At 37.3% G+C, this 20,707-nt stretch overlaps 2 protein-coding genes across 2 annotated transcripts in view; one reads left to right on the plus strand and one right to left on the minus strand.

Moving 5' to 3' along the window:
- MAOB (monoamine oxidase B) overlaps positions 1-20,707 on the plus strand; it is a 161,618-nt gene that overhangs the window by 21,158 nt on the left and 119,753 nt on the right. The window lies entirely within an intron of this gene.
- Positions 5,214-5,663, minus strand: LOC117027715 (60S ribosomal protein L32-like). The gene has a single exon (XM_033115763.1). It carries the CDS (start codon positions 5,616-5,618, stop codon positions 5,214-5,216), a length of 405 nt encoding a protein of 134 aa, XP_032971654.1. The 5' UTR covers positions 5,619-5,663.

A 20,707-nucleotide genomic window follows, 5' to 3' on the forward strand; every position in this document is an offset into this window, starting at 1 on the left:
AAAAAACAAACAACCCAATTGGAAAATGGGCAGAGGACCTGAAGAGACATTTCTCCAAAGAGGACATACAAATGGCAAATAGACATATGAAAAAATGTTCAACATTACTAATCATCAGAGAAATGCAAATATAAACCGCAATGAGATATCACCTCACACCAGTCAGAATGGCTATCATCGACAAGACAAATAGTAACAAGTGTTGGAGAGGCTGTAGAGAAAAAGGAACCCTCATACACTGTTGGTGGGAATGCAGACTGGTGCAGCCGTTATGGAAGGCAGTGTGGAGGTTCCTCAAAAAATTACAAATAGAATTATCATATGACCCAGCAATCCCTCTTCTGGGTATGTATCCAAAAAATCTGAAAACATTTATCCATAAAGACATGTGTGCTCCAATGTTCGTTGCAGCTTTGTTTACGGTAGCTAAGACATGGAAACAACCAAAATGTCCTTCGATAGATGAATGGATAAAGAAGTTGTGGTGTATATACACAATGGAATACTATTCGGCGGTAAGAAAAGATGATATAGGAACATTTGTGACAACATGGATGGATCTTGAGAGTATAATGGTAAGAGAAATAAGTCAGACAGAAAAAGCAGAGAACCATATGATTTCACTGATATGTGGTATATAAACCAAAAACAACAAAAGAACAAGACAAACAAATGAGAAACAAAAACTCATAGACACAGACAGTAGTTTAGTGGTTACCAGAGTGTAAGGGGGATGGGGGTGGGAGATGAGGGTAAGGGGGATCAAATATATGGTGATGGAAGGAGAACTGACTCTGGGTGGTGAATACACAATGGGATTTATAGATGATGTAATACAGAATTGTACACCTGAAATCTATGTAACTTTACTAACAATTGTCACCCCAATAAACTTTAATAGTAATAATAAAAAGATGATTGAGAAAGGCAGGAATCCTGCACTTTGGGTTCTAAAGATTCTAAGTAGAGGTCTCTGTTCAAATTGTAAGCATATCACTGGGAAGGATAACCAATCCCTGGACTACTGACTTGTTGTGTGATTGATGTGCAGCAAAATGGGAGGGGACTCAAAGCAAGGTGCTTAGGCTCCAGCAGTGCAGAGCAGCTGGAAGAGAAAGACACTTTAGTGACCTGCTCATTTTCTTGAAAACGATTAGAAAAGCATAGAAAAAGACAGATCTTTCCCCAGACCTGCCAAACCAAACCTGCTAGAGCTAGATTACTAGTGTTATGGTGGCATTAACACTTGGAGGATTCTGTTCTCTGATTGGAAAAGACAAAGCACATTAATTATGAAAATGTCTGTAAAAAGAAATTGTGGGCTAATTTTTAATACTGTGATTCTGCGTCTTATATTTACTGTCTACCCGAAATCTTAGCTGGCAGCAAGCCAATCTATCTCCATCTGTGTGCTGCTAGTCTTTCATTTAAAAAAATAATGAAGTGAGTGCCTTCCACTTGCTAAGTGCTAGAAATAATCAGGAAAGAGTTCCAGCTTAACGCACGCACACTCACACAAGAGATGATGTTATATTATATTACCTGTGGCTATTAATTATTGGCTAGTTCACAAAAATGCACTTTTTAAATGAAATAAACCTTTGTGTCCCTTAAAGTAGCTCACCTTTGGAGCAAGTAAAATAACTTTGGCTTTGGTTTCCAAGTGTTGTGTCCTCTGCCAGATTTTTTAGTCTTAGTCATAGGTGGTGTGATATTCCTGGCCTTGTGAGGGGTAAGTAGAATATCATACATGCCTTTTATTTCAATTGGGCTGCATGCAGAAGTGGTTAGAGTCTGAAAGAAAATCACATGGTCCTAGTTGATAAAAGGCAGAACATCCAAAATACACTGCCTGTGATCTACTTTTCCCCCTTTGTTCCTTTCCCTCTGCTTTCATGGAGAATGCGTCCATGGGGAAAATGAATTTTCTGTCTGACAGGATAAATCAGTCTGCCATTTCACAATATTGAGCTTCCATTGGACAGATCTGAGAAATAGGAAAAAGTACACAGGTTGAGATGACTGTAAGGTAGGGGAGGCAAAAACATTTTGTATGCAGAGGAAAATCATTTGGGGCTTATGCTTGCTTTATTTCTGGGTTTTAGTTTGTGAACATAAAACTGTGAGAAGCTGATGAAAATAAGAAAGCATTTTTTTCTTTTATTATGTTCTTTTAAAGGTATATTTCAGTAAACAGATACCTTTTAAATCTGGTTCCTTCCCTATAGATGAATTCCTTTGAAAGGAGTTTGTAAGTTTAAGGATTGCTTGATAATAAGTTTAAAACCAGTCTTTAAAATTAAAAGCATTTTTGAATTTTAAATTTCCAATGAGTGTGTGTGTGTATTAAAATGTTTGAATACCTTTTCTTAGAAAATAGGGATTTAAAAAAATATTAGCACTTAGAATTTAAGCCAGTCTTCAAATCATGCATTATATATATAAATTCTTTTTTTTAATTTTATTTATTTATTTATTTTTATTAGTTTTCTTTTTTATTTAATTAAAGTTTATTGGGGTGACATTGATTAGTAAAGTTACATAAGTTGCAAGTGTACAATTCTGTAATACATCATCTATATATCACATTCTGTGTTCACCACCCAGAATCAGTTCTCCTTCCATCACCACATATTTGATCCCATTTACCCTCATCTACCACCGCCCTCAGCTGTTATATATATTTGTGAATATATTTGTAGATCAGATTATACACATTTTGTCCTCAAGCCTGCAGCGTTGAATGTAAAAGACCTGGCATTTGCTTTAAGATTTCTTAATATCTTGCCCAAGGAAATGCTGAACCTTTCGCAAAATATCTGTAGACAAGGAGGTATTCGCAAAATCCCTGCTTTATATATTTCTGCATAGAAATTTACTGCTTTAAAATCTTAGAAAATGGTATGGATTACTGTAAAACATACATTTTTTCACAATAACCATACAAAGCACATGTCTACTTCTAAATTATTCTTATATGTTCTGGCAGAGGTAAGTCAGGTAAAATTAATAATAAGAGATTTATTAATATTTAAAATATATATGCAAGTGATTTATGATGCAAATTCCTCAAGTAGTTTTTGATTAGTATTCGTCTATTTACTTATGAATTCTTTTTTTTTATTCCCATACTCCCACCCCCTCTCCTTTTGCAACCATCAGCTTGCTTGTTTTCTATAGCTATGAGTCTGTTTCTATTTTATTTTGTTTATTCATTTATTTTGTTTTTGTTTTTATTCCACATATAAGTGAAATCATACTGTATTTGTCTTTCTCTGTCTGGCTTATTTCACTTAGCACAATATCCTCTAGGTCCATCCATGTGGTTGTAAATAGCAAGGTTTCATTCTTTTTATTCGTAAATAATATTCTAAAAAATATTTCATTACATGTATACCGGGGGTATCAAACAAATATATACAAGTGGACACTTTGGTCAATGTTGTTCAAGCAGTAGTTTGCCATAATCAGAAATGTCTGGATGCTAATGGTAACCCTTTTGTTATCGGTATATATTGAGTATTACAATTTTAATACAGTTTTCCTTTCTTAAAATGTGTACACACACACACACACACACACACAGACACACACACCACATCTTCTTTATCCATTCATCTATTGATGGACATGTAGGTTGTTTCCATATCTTCGCTATCACTAGTAATGCTGCAATGAACATAGGGGTACAGATATCTTTTTGAATTAGTGTTTTTCATTTTCTTTGAATACCCAGAAGTGAAATTGCTGGATTGTATGGCAGTTCTATTTTTAATTTTTTGAGGAATCTCTATTCTGTTTTTCATCGTAGCTGCACTAATTTACAATTCCACCAACAGTATATAAGGGTTCCCTTTTCTCCATATCCTCCAGTTTCAAAATATAGCTCTGACCTGTCCACCTCACTGTTTTCGTACCCCTCCTGATCTGGGGTTTCTCATGTGGACCACTGTACTTCCCAGAGTCTGCTCATTTACATCTCACCATTCCGTCCAGCCATTCTCCAGTCTGCTTTTTTCCTTTTTTATTGTGATAAAATATATATAGCACAAAATGTAACATTTGAACCATTTTTAAGTGTACAATTCAGCAGCATTAAGTACATTCACATTGTTGTGCAACCATCACCACCATCCATCTCGAGAATTTTGTCATCATCTTAAACTGAAACTCTGTGCCCATTAAACACTAACTCCCAATTCCTTGTTCTCTTCACCCCCTGGCACCCCCCATTCTGCTTTCTGTCTCTATCAATTTAACTACTTTGGGAACTTCATATCAGTGGAATCATATAGGATTTGTCCTTTTGTGTCTGGCTTATTTCATTTAGCATAATGTCTTCAAGGGTTCATCCACCCAGTTCATTCTGACACTGAAGGAAGAATAGTTTGTTTTTAATGGGAAAACAAAGTTAACTTTGATATTTTTAAGCTACAAAAAAGTGTTTATTGTCAGAAGTGAAGGAAATGAAGTTGTTCAAAGACAAAGCTGATTATCAGTTGGCCTTCACCCCATCCTAACCCTCTTGAGGTGACCCGTGTTAACAGCCTGGCATGTATCCTTCCAGACTTTTCTCCTGGCAGGGCAATCTTTCTTAAATATAAATCTAATGAGGTCACTCTTCTGCTTTAAACCCTTTAGTGGTTTCCCATTAACTGCAAGGTAAAGTCTGAAGTGAAGACTGTGGCCCAAGCAAACTGCCCATACCTGAGCCCTGCCTACCTCGGAAGCCTCACCCCCCACCACTGTCTTCCATTTCCTCTGCAGCCACACTGGCCCACTTTCAAGTCCTTGAATAATCTACCACAGTCTCCGGCCTTTGCACTTGCTCTTCTTCGTGTGGAATCTCTGCCTAGCTCCCCTCTCTCCCATCTACCACTTTGGTAATTCTTGACCATCTTCTAGAATTTATTTTAAAATTCACTATTTTGGGGTCTCCTTATCTGATAGCCTTTTGCAAACTACACTACCCTTCCCAGTTGTACCTTTCTGTGGCACCTGGTTTTATACCTTTTCTGCCCTCCCTATTATAAGCTCCAGGGGCAATGGGCCCTCTGTTTCCTTCTCCACCTCGCACAGTGCCTATACCTGGTAGGTTCACAGTAAATATTGTTTGGCTTATTGAGTCTTTGAGAACTAAATTTAGAACTTTGGATTTTTTGGGCAGAATTTTATGGTTTTATTAACACAAATACAATGTGCACACAAGCTGTTTATTCATTTTCTTTGCTGTGCAGCCTGGTGTTGGGATTGGTGACGATGGCCAGCTGGGCTGCTCTTTCCACAATGGCTTTGCAGTTCTTTGAGGAGATGTTCTGAGCAATCTCAGCACAGTAAGATGTGTTGCACATCAGCAGCACTTCAAGTTCCTTGATGTAGTGGACCAGGAACTTCCGAAAGCCACTGGGCAGCATGTGCTCTGTTTTCTTGTTACTCCCATAACCAGTGCTGAGCATCACGATCTGGCCCTTGAATCTTCTGCACACCCTATTGTCAGTGCCTCTGAGTTTCCACCAGTTATGCTTAATTTTGATGTATCGGTCTGATTGGTGCAGGTTGAACTTCTTGATCCTCTTTTTGACGATCTTGAGCTTCGCCAGTGGTCTGAGGGCAGCCATGATGCCAAGTAGGAGATGGCTGCCACCACCATAGGCAGTGCCGAGGAAGAGCTAGAACTTTGGATTTTAAATTGCATTTGGACCTTTCTGTGTTGTCCCTCTTTTCTGAGTAACAGATAACTCCCGTATAACATGGCTGTTAAGTTTCTAAAATGCCGTGTTATGCGAATCTGTGTTATACGAAACAAAGAACTAGTACAAAAAAGGGAGCGAGGTTCCAAAAATTTAGGAAAAACATTATAAAAACATTATTTTTATAATTAAGAGAAATATCTTTATTAAAGCAATTTTCACCCAAAGTATAGCATATTAATATGTATTAAATAGTGTTTTCTTTGTCATCACTACTAAGCACCTCTAACTGAAGGCATTTTCTTTTTTGACAAGGTATCTTCATCCTCTGAACTTAATACTCCATGAACAAAATAGGTTTAAAATTCTAATAAATTTTAAAATTCTGCAGTCAAATCTGATACGACATCAATGCTCGAATGAAAAGTTTCAAATGAGTTATTTTCTGCTCTTAAAAGCTTTTATTACGTTCCATATTATTCGGGGATTTCCCTAATTTCAAATGAGATTTTTTTTGCTCTTAAAAGCTCTTATTATGCTCCTTGTTGTTCGGGGATTTCTCTAATTCTCAAACCGTGTTAGACTGAAACCGTGTTCTAAGGATGCCATGTTGTACGAGGGTTTCCCCCCAATGCTTGAACCTAGTTAGAGCGAAACCGTGTTATAGAAGTGCCGTGTTATACAGGGGTTATCTGTACTTTAATATAGTTGTATGATGGGTTAATAATTATTAAACCACCTCGTTGGCTAGGAAAATTATATTTTTAATGAAGAGGGTGATTTCATTTTCCCCGAGTCTTCCTGTCCCATTTTCTTTTATTATTATTATTATTAATTTAAGTCATTTTTATTGACATTTGCAAAACCATGGAGGGCTAAACCCAGTAGATTACCTCTAAAATTTTCTATGGGTGACTTTGGAGAAGGCTTTTCACATAATTGTATACCTTCACTGGTATACAAAATGCCCTTGAACCTTCTACTCTGGACTTAGACAAATTTCTCATCTTAGAGATTCCCAGGAAGAATTATTCCAGAGCATATTTTGTTCAGAGAGCATATATGCAGAGATCTAGGTTACAATCGTACACACAGATTTCTCCATTTTGAAATTTATCAAATTACTTTTTTACTACAAATTGTCTTGACATTTAGTGCTTAGCTGGAATTTTGGGATAGTTTTTAATAGAAATTGGTCTCCAGACACTTACTTGTGAGTGGTAAATATTAGCTTAAGTTAAAATTATAAAGTACCTAAATTTTCCTGTCCCATTTGCAACACCCATGTCCTCAGCACTTATTTAATTGCAGCTATGGTTCTAATCTACCATAGTACAGGCCACAGTCCATTATCTGCATTTCCCAAACACCCAGAGCTATGAAAATTGAAAGTATTTTCTGGAGCTTTCAGCAAAACCTGACCAGAACTGATGTGTCTACTTTACTATTAGTCATATGTTTTACTGCAGACATAATAATGCAGATGATGTCAGGGTGGTTGTTCCAGTTGTCACTAGGACTATTATATAATATATACCTATGTACTATTTTGTCTCTCTAAAATCTGAAAAATTCAAAGTTCTGAAATTCATTTGGCTCCAAGGGCTTCAGGTCAGGGAAATATCATAAAATATAAGCTAGGAAGGTGGCATACATTGGAAAATATAACACCTAAAATGAAACAGTCATACACTTGTTATGTGCATTATGAGTTTCTTGTTTGTTAGTTGGTGTCTTTTTGCTAATTCATAGTGTTCACTGTTTTCAGAAAAGACCTGATATTTTCACCAAACTTTTCAGCAAAAATTTAATATGTAGGAGTCCCAACAAATTTTCCCAATTTTATGCTTTTTATACCTTTATGACAGTGCTTCCATGGTGTCTTCTTTTCTGTCCCTCTGAGTAGGGCTGTCATGCAAACAACCCCAGAGGACAAGGAGTGGTCCCAACTCACCAAAACTTGGCTGATTCTGGAACTTTCCATGTACTAGTGTCTGCCAGCTCCAATGTCCCTGCTGTGCTATCCTGAAGCCCTTGTTGCTGTTCCCATGGGCTGGAGATGCGGTAGATGCCTCTTCCACAGCATTGCACTGGGAGCTGCTGCTCCTACACCTGTAGTCTGAGGCCTCAGAGTCTTCTTCTCTGACCCCTCAGGGAAAGCAGTGGCTCCAGAGAGCCCTGCTCCAGACACCACCACATTTTCCATGCAGTTTAGTGTGTAAATATTGGCTGCAGCTTTTACAGAAATATACGGAAATTGGGCATTATTCGTAAACACAAGTCAACAAAATCTAATTCTAAATCTATCTCTCTGTGTTGGCTAAACATATAACCAAATAAATTTTCTTTTAATTACTTAACCAATTATCATTTCAGCTTGTTCTAGTGGAGCAAGATAAGCATATTATTTGAGAAGGAAAGAAAGGGTAACGTATATCTTGTCTTGGCTTCCCTTAGAAGCTGACCCTGAGACAGGATATGAGTGCAAGTCATTTATTTGGGAAGTGATCTCAGCAAACACCAGTAGAAGAAGGGAGGAAGTCAAGAGAGGGTGCATATTCAATCAAGCCTGTTTCCACTGTGGGTGACCAGAACTCAGTCCTGCTGGGGACCTCGGGGAGACAGTGTAGGATACTTCTCAGTTGTCCCCATTGAGGTGTGAGGCAGCTGAGGTACTTAATGTGTTAGGTGGCAATCTGCAGCCATAAATAAGCCCTTAGGCAGAGTCAGTCATAGGCTCAAGTACCAGTGAATGAAGAGAGAATATGGGTGGTACATTGACAACACCTGCTACATCTTTCACCAAAACCTCAAAATAACTTTAAAAAGTAATGATAAACTTTATAAAGTTCTAAAATTTCATCTTAAGATTTTTAAATAACGTCTTTATTGATACACACACACACAGTGCCAAAAAAATCTATACACATTTGAAGAAAGGAAACCCGATTAAAAATTGTAATAATATATACCAATAACAAAAGATGAATACAAGTCACCTTTGACTTCAAGAGGTGCTCAAAGTGGTTACCATCAGCATCCAGATACTTCTGATTACGGTGAACTGCTGCTTGAGCAATGTTGACCCAAGTGTTTACTTGTATACATTTTTTGGCACCTCCAGTATATTTCACATACCCTACACTTCACTAATTTAAAGGATATAATTTAATGGTTTTTAACATATTTACAGATGGTTAGGGCTGGAAGAGATCCTTTAGGCAAAATATTCCAATGTTTACATGAAAACCCTGACCAAAGAAAATACTTATATGTATATTTAAGTATATACTTATACATAAAATGTGTATATTTACATGAATATATTTGTGTATTATATTTAACATGTAATAAGCATTTTCCTTAGTCAGAGTTTTCATACAAATGTTGGGGCATTTTAGTTGGTCCATGAGCCTGGAGTTACAGATCATAATGCCAAATTCAATCCCTTAATTGGTGAACAATAATTACTCTGTATTCATCAGTTTAGAAAGCACAATATAAACAATGTTATTAAGTTCCAGAATTTACAGGGTAATCTAATAAAGATGGTTTTCAAAGAAAAAGCCATTAAAGTAAACAGCTCCTGAGCCTTGAGAAAATAAGGTACATCTTTCTCTCTTTTCCCCAATCTGATCATTAGGTTGTAATTGAAGTAAATTTCATAAAATATCAAGTGGTTGAGTTTATTTTTATTTGATTTGATATAGAGTTGACCTTTGGGAAAACACTTCTATCAATTCACTTGCATACAATTTTTTTTTTCTGAAATAGGAAGGGTTAGTGACAATATAAAGGGAGATAGACTGTGATTTATAGAGAAGTTTTGCGCTTATGTGACTCTAAGTGCTTAATTTTTTGTCTCTAGAAAGTATAAATTTATAACAAAAAGTCAATCACTTATATAGCGAATCCTGGATATAGTCCAGTCAATGAAATTACTCACATGGTATCATGAGTAAATAAGCTTTTTTTGTTACTAAGTGTGAATGAATTATTTTTATAAGTTTAATTTTAAATCTTGCCTTCTAAAGACAAACACTCTTAACATATATTTTCTTCCAGCCTTTTTTCTTGCATTTGTTTTTCTCTGTGTGTGTGTGCGCGCGTGCATGCACCACACGTGTATTTATAGTCATATTACAGAAAAAATTTTATATCTTTTCACCTGAAATTAAAAATTAAATATTTTCCACATTACAGTCTTTATGAACATAATTTAATTAATGTCAAATAGGTGTACCATAGCTTACTTAACTAATACCAGATTATTAGACATTTATGTTTCACGTGTGTATTGTTATTATAATTAATATTTCACTAAAGATCTTTAGAAATAATCATTTTTTTCCATTTTGGTATTATTTCTTAGAATTGAATCATGAAGTAATAATTTCTAATTTAAAGATATGGACAGTTTAAAGTTTTTGATAGTTACTGCCAAATTGCTTTCCTCAAGCATCTTACCAATTACTATTCTAGTCAGCTTTGTTACATCACATTGTTAGCAGCATTTAATATCATCCTTTTCTTAATCAATCTATCTCAAATTGAGAGTGAACATGGTATTTCTCAGTTTCTCAAACTGAGAGGTGAAAATCTTTTTTTTTTCATTTTTAATTACTAGTAAAGTTGAACATTTTTCTTGTGTCTATTATTCAATTACATTTTTTGGTAGGGCTATCTTTATTTTACTTTTTTCCTTGACTTGTGGTTAGAATATGAGTAGAATCCATTCTTCTTTTTAAATAAACCAGTGTTTAAGTTTATGTTTCTGAACTGATACGTAACTCATACTAGAAACATTTTAGCCAAGATATTTAAATGTTCTGTGTTTGCGGACCATTATGTCCTTGCAATGCATGTAGTCTTCTGTGAGCCTCTCAACCACTTTCAGTGTACAGATTTCACACCCAGCTATATGGCCCATAGCCATAGGATGAATCTGATATTGCAATTAAAATGGCCTAATTCAAGCATTGACTTCCTGGAACATGTTTTCCTTGTGTTATTATTCTACGTAAAGTTTGTGTTGTGATTCTACTACTTTTACAAGCCTTCAGGGGGACTCAGTGGTTTGAAAACTTGCTTGTACTAAAATGAGTCCCAAATCTCTGTATATTTTCAGCAAAGTCAACAAATGGGAAACAAATAATTATTGGCTTTGCATTTGGGTCAGTGAAGAGAAACAAAAGGAACTGGGGGAGTATGGGATACAGATGGATGTAGTAAGACACAGAGCTAAGAATGTACATGGAGACAAACCTCCCCTACACACACACACACACACAAAGATACACACATAGTAAAGGCCCCCAGAAATAAAACCTTGTGGAATCAAACAGAAATCCAGAAAGACAAACGGGCACAGAAGAACATAACATCACAACATAATTTTCCAGATTTAGAATTTTGCTACTAAAGGCTTTTAAAGGTATTTTTGCAACCACTGGTGTAAATGGTGACATTGGCATTTTCAGTTATGTTTGCTCCTTTGTCTAAGAAGAATTTGTGAAGGATCACGGGATCCCCAGGTCTGGATTACACCTCCTTTCAATAAAATGGAATTACCCTCTCTCATTAGAGATGGCTTCATCTTTCAACTTGGAATGCTGATTGATATTACAGTTTTGGGTTATGCCCACAGCTTGGGAGTACAGAGAGTTTGTTTAAGGTATTTACAGAGAGTTTGTTTAAGGTATTTAAACACACACACACACACACACACACACACACACAGTTTCAGCAAGAGCATAATATTAAGACATTTAATATATAAGAAATATCACTTTGTGAGGTATATAAATGTCTAATCCTACGTTGTTTTGTACACCTGAAACCAGTTTAAAAAAAGAAAAAAGAAAAAAAAAGATTGTAATCAACCTCTGGGTTCTTTATAAAAAAAAAAAAAAGAAATTTCTGTAAGTAGCTAGTACAACATAGACCAGGTACCTTTCTGTTCTTTAATCCAATGCTACAAGTGTAGAATTTAAATTCCGTAGAGGAATTAATATTTAACAAAACCCTTAAAATACCTCTAAAACATCAGATGCTCGGCAAAGGAAGCAGTTTAATTTTCTAACCAATGCCAAGATGGTGTTATTGATTAAAGGAATCTCTGTAGACTCTAGATGTGAAGCAGACAGGTTGTGGAGCTGACATGTACTGTCAATATTTGGAGACCTGTTTGAATCCATGTCCAGTTGGGAGACTCCATTTTTATATTGGTACATTTTTCCCTTGCAAAAATGTTGTACTACATTTGTAATTAAAAACCTATTTGGAACACAAAAGTTGGGGTTCAAAATTTTAAAGGGTATTTGTGACTAAATGTTCACATTGACATTAAAATAAATTTTGTGATGCATCAGATTTTGAGTAGAACTGCATTGTGATAAAACTATTAAAATGAGCCTCTCTTCATCCTTCACAGCTAAATTAATTGACTTGTCTGATTTCTTTCATGCCAGCAGCAAATATTTATTGAAGATGTGCCAGATATTCTTCCAGGTATTGGGGATAAAACAGGAAACAAAACAAGTGATTTCCCTGTCCTCACAGAATTTATAATCTGGTGAGGAGTGTCACACAATAAATAACCAATGAATCAACCAAATAAATACCTACTTACCTATATACATGAATACATATATACAAAGTACTGCCAGTGGTAGGTAATGCATGAAAAATAAAATAGATGAGGAGATGGAACAGAGTCAGGAAATGCCTCTTTCTTAGAGATGAGGTGTACGCTCAGATCTGAGATGTTGAACATATAAATATCAGGAGGAAGAGTATTACAAGAAATGGGAACAGTTGGTGCAAAGCCCCTATTTTGGGAACAGCTTTCATATGTTCAAGGAACAGAAAGAAAATCAATATAGCTAGAGTGGAATGAGCAAAGGGTAGTAAGACAAGATAAGTAGGCAAGAATGAGGTCATATGGGGCCTCGTTAGTTAAGTAATGTGGTGGGATTGCCTCTTTTTAATGTAAGTCATTGGAAGATTTAAAACAGGGAACTGTCGTGAATTTGATTTTGTTTCAAAAGATATTCTTTGCTGTGTAAATTGAAAACTTAAGAGAAGGAAGAGTGAAAATAGTTGGAAGACTATACAAAAGTCCAAAGGAGAGATATCATCTTAGACCTTGGTAGTAATAGTAATGGTGGTAAAAAATGGTTGTATGCAGGTAGAATTGACTTACTGATGTATCGATTGGGGGACAGAGTGGTCAGGGAAAAAAAGAATCAAGGATGATTCCTGGATTTTGGCCTGAATAATTGGGTGAACTGTGGTACCATTACTGAGATGGAAAAGATGGGAAAAGAACTGATTTGGGGGAGGGACTTGCGAGCTCTGTTTGGGATATGTTAAGTTTGAGATGATTGTTAAATAGCTGAAGGCACAAATAAGTAGACAGTTAATATCAAGCTTGAAGCTTCAGGGCTATGGGATTTGGTGAGACAATCTTGGAATGATTAAAAAAAAAAAGAGGTACAAGAACTGAGTTCCGGGGCTTTCCAACATTTAGAGATTGGGAAGGGAAGTATCCAGAGGTGTGTGGCCCAGAAACAAAGTGAAGACAGTGGGACAAGGAGGAAAAGACTAAAAGCTGCTAAGAGATCAAATAATTTAAAGACAAAGTCTTGACCTTTGCATTTGGCAATATGAAAATCACCGGCATCCTTGACAAGAGCCGTCTAGGTGGAATAGTAGGGATGAAAGTCTGACTGGAGTAAGGTAAATAGAGGCAGCAACGTGTATAGATAACTCTTTGAAGAAGTGCTATAAAGAGATGTAGAGGGAAGCAGTTGTAACTAAAAGGAGATGTTGAGCCACAGTTCAGTTTTTTGAAGATGGGATATAGCAGAGCAGGGTTATGCTCTGATGACAGTGATCCAGGAGAGAGGGAGAAATTGATGATGCGGAGAAAAAGTATATGATTAGAGGATCAAAGCCCTGGGAGGAATAAAACCCAAAAAGAGTGGGGGAGGGTTGGCTTCATTAAACAAGCCACTTCATTTAATTCGTAGGAGATAAAACAGCACATGCAGGCACAGGTGAAGGTATATAGATAGATTTATTGTGGAAAGATGAATGAGTTCTTTCGTTTTTCTCAATAAAAAATTAAGCAGAATCATCAGCTGAATAGGGCTGGGGGGTGATATCATGTAGGAAGTTTGAGAAGAAAAGGTATGAAATAGCCATTTGGACAATGGGAAATGACACACTAAGGTTCAAAAATGTCATTCATTTAATTGCATGAAGTTATCTGTCAAATACAATGTTCTTAACTTTAGTAAAGAGATGTTAAAATATTCTTTCGGATGATGATTAATCAAAAGATAGTGCTTTATAGATTGCTCCAAGTCCATAAAAATGTTACCAACAGAGAAAAAATTGCTTTACCCTTCTCTGCTATGGTCGGTGGGCATTTGTCCAATCCATGATACAATTTATCCATTTGTTTTGTTATAGGTTAAAAAGAAGGTAGTTTAAGATCCAGTCATTTTTTTCGTGTGATGCACAGTTGGAAGAAATATTAAAACCTGGGAGGTTATGCCTATATAGTAAGACATCTATAGAAAAATTACCTACACTGAATCAAAGGATGATGAGAGATGCTGTAAAAATCCTTAAGTTGTTAGTAAGTGTTTGTAAGGAGATGGAAGTGAAGGAGAAGTAAAGGCCTGAATAATTCCCAAGCTTGGCCTAACTATCACCAGATAGCAACAGTAGGCTCAATATATGCAAGTAATTTTGTGCACATAATCTTTGCATCAACTCTGCCTGCGAGGTATCATCCCTGTTTTACAAACTGAAATGAGGAATTCAGAAGTTACTAGCCCAGGATTTTACAGTGCTTAAGAGACAAAGTGGGGTCAGAACCTAATTCTTCCAATTTCAAAGCTAAATACTTCCTAAGGAGTTGAACTTGTTTATTCATGGAGCAGATATTTGTTGGGTATTTACCATGCAATAGGCAATGTGCTCAGTATTTATATATTTTGCCTCAATTTCTTTTCACAACTATTCAATGAAGGCGGGGGTAAATATTTTCACTCTTTTACAGGTCAGGAAATTGAGGTCTAACGAAGGGGATAAATTTGATTGCCCAACCAATGACGGGCTCAGAATATGAAAGATGTCTAACTTTTAAGAAAATTTCCTTCTTGAAGTAATACAAAGCCAATTTAACATAAGGAATTTAACAATTGGATTGGCAAGGGTTGGAGCCCACCACTAAGCATGAAATCCACATATTCTGGCTAACAGTGACTGGATTAGTTTTTAACTTGGGGTAACTGAGCAGTTGTCCTAAAGTGAATGGGGAGACTGCATCCCAGCTGCAGACACCTCTGAAATAATTTGCCCAGACAGCAATAGTTATTTTGTTTTTCTGGAACTCTTTGCACTAGTGTTACTTTTTGTGAGGCAGGTTTTCTTCTGATATTAACCTTGACAACTGAATCCAGTGCCTCTCACTAAGATTTAGAATGACCTTTTTTTTTTTTTTGAAAGTAGTATTTTCCATAAAAAGCATTGAATTTAATAAACATGTAAGTAATTTCATCTAAGTTTGATTTGAGGACTTGTCTTTGCAAACATTGACGGCTTGTTTTGGCTTTCTGTTAAATCTTTTATCAAACCACAAGCTGGGTTTTGGCCAGACATGGAGAGGTTTCACCATATCTCCAATCTGTTGCTATGAAATAACAGGAAGAAGAGGGGGAAGAAATAACAGGGAAAGCCTCTTTCCAAAAATAATTTGAGTGAAAAGTTTGACATTATGAGGTGTGATCAAACAATACAGTGAATGTTTAAATAAAAAAAAATTATTAGACACATTGCCATTAATCCCCCTCAAAATACCCCCCCACACACACTTCAAACACACTTGTCCCATTGTTCTTGCCATTTTTTGAAGCAGTTCTGGAAGTCCTCTTTCATGAGTTTCTTTAGTTGTGCTTTCATGTCTGGCTCAATGTTCTGAATCATTTTGACTTTGGGGAAGAGCCAGAAGTCGCACAGTGCCAGATCCGGTGAATAAGGTGGATAAGGACACACCATGTTTTTATTTGATAGAAATTGCCATGTACCAGAAGTGATGTGTGACACGGAGCATTGTCATGATGGAGGATGATTTATGGCCCACTTCAAAACACACCTCTGTCAACCGCAGCTCACATCCGACTGACTGCACTGAACAAGTTGAAACTTGTCATACACTGTTGCTAAGGTTCATCACGCCGCTTCCCATATTGAAGATCCCTGCCTTTCTGTTGTGGCACTCAGCAGCAACATTCACCATATTTTATGATCACAACAGAAAGGCTCTGTGTCAAACATCACTTCTGGTATGGCAGTTTCTGTCAAATAAAAACATTACGGTGTGTCCTTGTCCACCTTATTCACCAGATCTGGCGCTGTACGACTTCTGGCTCTTTCCCAAAGTCAAAATGACCTTGAAAGGTAAATGTTTTGAATTGATTCAGGACATCAAGGCAGCCACAAAAGTGCAACTAAAGACACAAAAGAAGACTTCCAGAACTGCTTCAGAAAGTGGCAAGAATAATGGGATAAGTGTGTTTGAAGTGAGGGGGGCGGTATTTTGAGGGGGATTAATGGCAATGTGTCTTTTACTGTAATACATTTTTTAAAATTTAAACATTCACAGTGTATTTTGATCACACCTCATATGGAGTTCCCAAAAGATGCTTGTGGATTTAGGTGCAAACTCTGCCTCAGCCTCCCTTCTCCTGGCCCACCATGGTCTTTTGACTTTTATTGTAGGTGATCTAATAAGGAAACCCCAACTTGGGGCTTCTAACACACCCTGGGGTTTGGTTAGATCAAGTTGTCTAGAACTTAAGGTACATTTTGAGGGATGAGGTGTAATTAGGTGAAATCGTACTTGCAGAGCAAAGGCCTAGAAATACTAAATAGCATGGGGTATGGAAAGAACCACAGTGGTGTGGGCATTCAGTATTGCTAGAATATAGGGTGCAAGTGGGAAGCAGAAGGATAAGAGACTAGTGAAGTTGGCAGGGGCCAGGGCATTCTGGATCTTGCAAGACATAGTAAGATGGGACGAGGGACCAGGAAGACTTGATAAAGCCCAAGGTTTAGACCAGTCATACTGGATTAGGGCCCACCCTATGACCCTAATGAACTCCTGGGTAAATGACTGGGACACAAAAATCTGGGAAAATGGCTATGATTTTGTCATTCATTGGTTTTAAGTTTGTCAATTATCCCTACATTTAAATATGATAAAAACTAGGGATTTACTTAGTGGTTTGGTGAAGAGCCCTGCTTTGGAACAGGAAGAGCTGCCTTCTTTGAAGTCATGCAGAGAGCTGATGAATCAATGAAGCCACAGGAAAATGGTGCCCTGTTAGTGAGATTAGGCCCAGATTAGGTTTAGAGCAGATGTTCTAAACTGATGGTCCACAGGCCAAGTCTCTCATAATTTGGGGATGGCTTTTCAGTGTTTAAAATTTTATTTTAGTGCTTTTGTTCAAGGTACACAGTCTTTAGTACTCCACAGCCCTTTGCCCTGGCTGTTGTTTTATACCTGCCCACTTCACACTTTACCTACTCTGCCCTGCTCCCCAGTGCTTTTCAGTCCCAGGGATTTTCAGTCCCTGACTTGGAATGAAAAGTGAAGGCAAGATCTTGCCAGAACCTCAATATCTGTAACTGAGAGACAAACCCAGGCAATGTCACTTCCAACAGCTAGCACTTGGGAGGTGTGAGATGGAAGTAGTTTACCAGAGCAGCTAGAAATGGGATGAAAATTCTTTGTAGCCAGATTGACAGGCGCTTTTTCTTTCTCAGGAAGGAAGAGCCCAGAGAAAGACACACCACACTTTTGGGAAAGTGCTTTTGGGCTATCAGCCTTGTCCTGAGTTCTGATTTTATGTCAAGGTGGTCACAAAATGTGCAGTCTGTATTGAGGTGCTAGAAAGCACTTTCTAGTAAATGTTGTTGATAGTGGGATGCTAGTGTGTGTGTGGGGAAGGCCTGGGGTCCACTGCTTTCTATTTTAAAAGGAAAAAATACACAATAAAAAATTTAGCAAAATGGTACAAATAAGAGAAAATAAAATAAAAATAAATATAAACATGATCTCAAAGCTGCTATAATTGAATTTTTAAAACTAGGATTTCAGCAGTTTCTTTTATAAGAAGTGAAATAGCTGAACACTTCTTAAAATGTAATGTAGGATTTCTTTTCCCTGAGGGCAAATTCCTGAACCCTGGATGTAATTAATATCTTTCTCTGGTGATAGAGGAGATATTTTGTCGCCTCAGATCTAGGCTGCTGCCAGAGACGCTGACCTTAGGCATGGGGCTGATAAAGCAGGGACGATTAGCTTCAAGGCTAACATGTGACAGCAGCTTCTCAGAAAACACACCTTTGCCCTTATCCCCTCCTGGCAGCATTCCTTATCTCACACTCCTTGCAGGACATTTACCTTAATGGTGTTTGCCAAGAGAACCATACCTCCTCTTTTTCTTTATTGCCCTTTTCACCTGTTTAGAATTCTGATCTAGGATACAAGGTCTGTTCTAGTTTAGTCAATAATAAAAACATGCATAAAAATTCTAATCGTTGGTGTTATGAATTTACACAATCCTTGTTCTCTTTCTCCAACTCCAGTTACTTATCATAGTGGTTTTGAGTTTTCTCCCTATTTTAGCAGGAAGGGTGACCACCTTTGACAGTGCAGGAACAGTGGCAGCTTGTGCATTGCTGCTGCCATCCCACTGCCATTGCTGGGTAATTGTACTGGTTATGTATATTAACTATGCAGAGCTTCAGTGCGCACACACACACACACACACACACACACACACATGCACACATACACATTCATATGCTAGACACTGAACACACATGTGAGATACTGTGTTTCCGCGAAAATGAGACCTAACCAGAAAATAAGCCCTAACATGATTTTTCAGGACGACATCTCCTGAACATAAGCCCTAATGCGTCTTTTGGAGCAAACCTTAATATAAGACCCGGTCTTATTTTCGGGGAAACATGGTAGGACAATTAAGTTTGTGAACTCATCCTAGAAAACCTGCTACATAACTCATTGCTGAATATCATTATGGTCACCTTCAAAGTACTCCCCTTGGGAAGCTATGCACTGACGCCAGTACCTAGTCCACCCTTCAAAGCAATTTTGGAACTCTTTTTCTGGAATGGCCATCAGAGCTATTATCATATTAGCCTTGATGTCCTGAATGTCATCAAAATGTCTTTTCAATATTTCCTTTATGTTTGGGTAAAGAAAGAAGTCATTGGGGCCCAGATCAGGAGAGCGTTCCAATACAGTTATTTGTTTACTGGCTAAAAACTCCCTCACAGACAGTGCCATGTGAGCTGGTGCATTGTTGTGATGCAAGAGCCATGAATTGTTGGAGGAAAGTTCATGTCATTTTTGTTTAACTTTTTCATGCAACCTTTTCAGCACTTCCAAATAGTAAACTTGGTTAACTATTTGTCCAGTTGGTACAAATTCATAATGAATAATCCTTCTGATATCAAAAAAGGTTAGCAACATCGTTGCAACAAGTTCATGAACTTCGTTGTCAGACCTATACATGTACTCCTATGTGCGACTAAGTCTACACACTCTTCAAGCGGGACTTTCAGGTTAGATTAAAAAAAACACACAGATTGTGCGTGGCCATGATTATTGGGGCTAATATTTTAATGCCAGAACTGCTTCCTCCACCTCTTTTGACTTCTGATTAAAAGTGGTTAAAACCTTAAAGGACAGATTTTCCTATGCACACATTTCCAAATAGCTCATTCCCGGTCAAGTTCACACCCTTGACTTGCCACCATTTCTATCCTACCAGGTCTTGGTGCCCAGAGACCTGGAGCACCTGAGCTGGAAAAATGAAACCTCTCATATCTGGATGTGTCACAGCTTTTCCTTGGCACTGAGAAAAGCAATGAGACTGAAGCCAGAGTTTTACTCAATAAGTTAAATAGTTTCATAAATGGCATTGACTATCATTTAATTTTTTGAGTAGAGTTTAATGACACACTTAAACATCAGACATTCTAAAAATACTATGGAATTTGTATGAAGCAAAGAAATTATACAATCTTGTCAAAGGCTGTTTTCTTAATGCCCATTTCAGAAGGTTTCATTCCTCAACTAGGTTCTAGATCATTCACTCACTGTCTTTATTATTTAGTTCTCTGTTGAATCAGAAAAGGCCTCCCTTTTATTATGTTGCTTCCAGTCCCAAGGCTGAAACTCAGATCCTTAAGTTTTGTTACCATGAGAATCACCCAATTGCTCATGTAACACCTGCTTGGGCTAGTGCCTCATTCCCTATGTCCAGAAAGAGTACCTCTTGCAAACTTTGCTCTGTCTCTGCCATCGCACCCCTCTTCCGACCTACTAGCAATGCTGACAACAAAAATGCCAGGGCAGCCTGGCCAACTAGGAGTTTCATCACCATGTTATCCCAAAGTTCAATTAACAGTGAAATTACCTTAATATACAAAGTAAAATTTCCTGAGATCCAAGTTGGGTGCCTGCCTCACCCAACTTGCATAACAGTGGTTATAAGGATGCTTTAGGAACTTAGTGAGAACTTCAACAAAGAGACAACAAGCATAAAAAAGGACATAGAAAGCATAAAAAAGAACCAGTCAGAAGTGAAGAATACAGTAACTGAAATGAAAAATGCACAAGATGAAATCACCAGCAGATTAGATGGCAGAGTAGAAAAATGCTGTGCTTGCCTCATCCCATGAACCCATCGAAATCACAACTAAATTATAGAACAATCAACCTGGAGAACCATCTGAAGTCTAGCTGAACAGAAATTTTATAACTAAGGATATAAAGAAGCCACGTCGAGACTGGTAGGAGGGGCAGAGACGTGAAATAGGCTGGTCCCACATTAATGTGCGGTGGTTGAAAATTGGGAGAGATATCTCTGCCACAGAGGTTCCCTACAAAGGAGTGAGGGACTCCA

The sequence above is a fragment of the Rhinolophus ferrumequinum genome, chromosome X, assembly GCF_004115265.2.
Source record: "Rhinolophus ferrumequinum isolate MPI-CBG mRhiFer1 chromosome X, mRhiFer1_v1.p, whole genome shotgun sequence".
NCBI lineage: Eukaryota > Metazoa > Chordata > Mammalia > Chiroptera > Rhinolophidae > Rhinolophus > Rhinolophus ferrumequinum.

What these genes read in the sequence shown, in the direction of transcription:
- LOC117027715 (XM_033115763.1), bottom strand. Translation starts at nt 5,618, where the DNA reads ATGGCTGCCCTCAGACCACTGGCGAAGCTCAAGATCGTCAAAAAGAGG.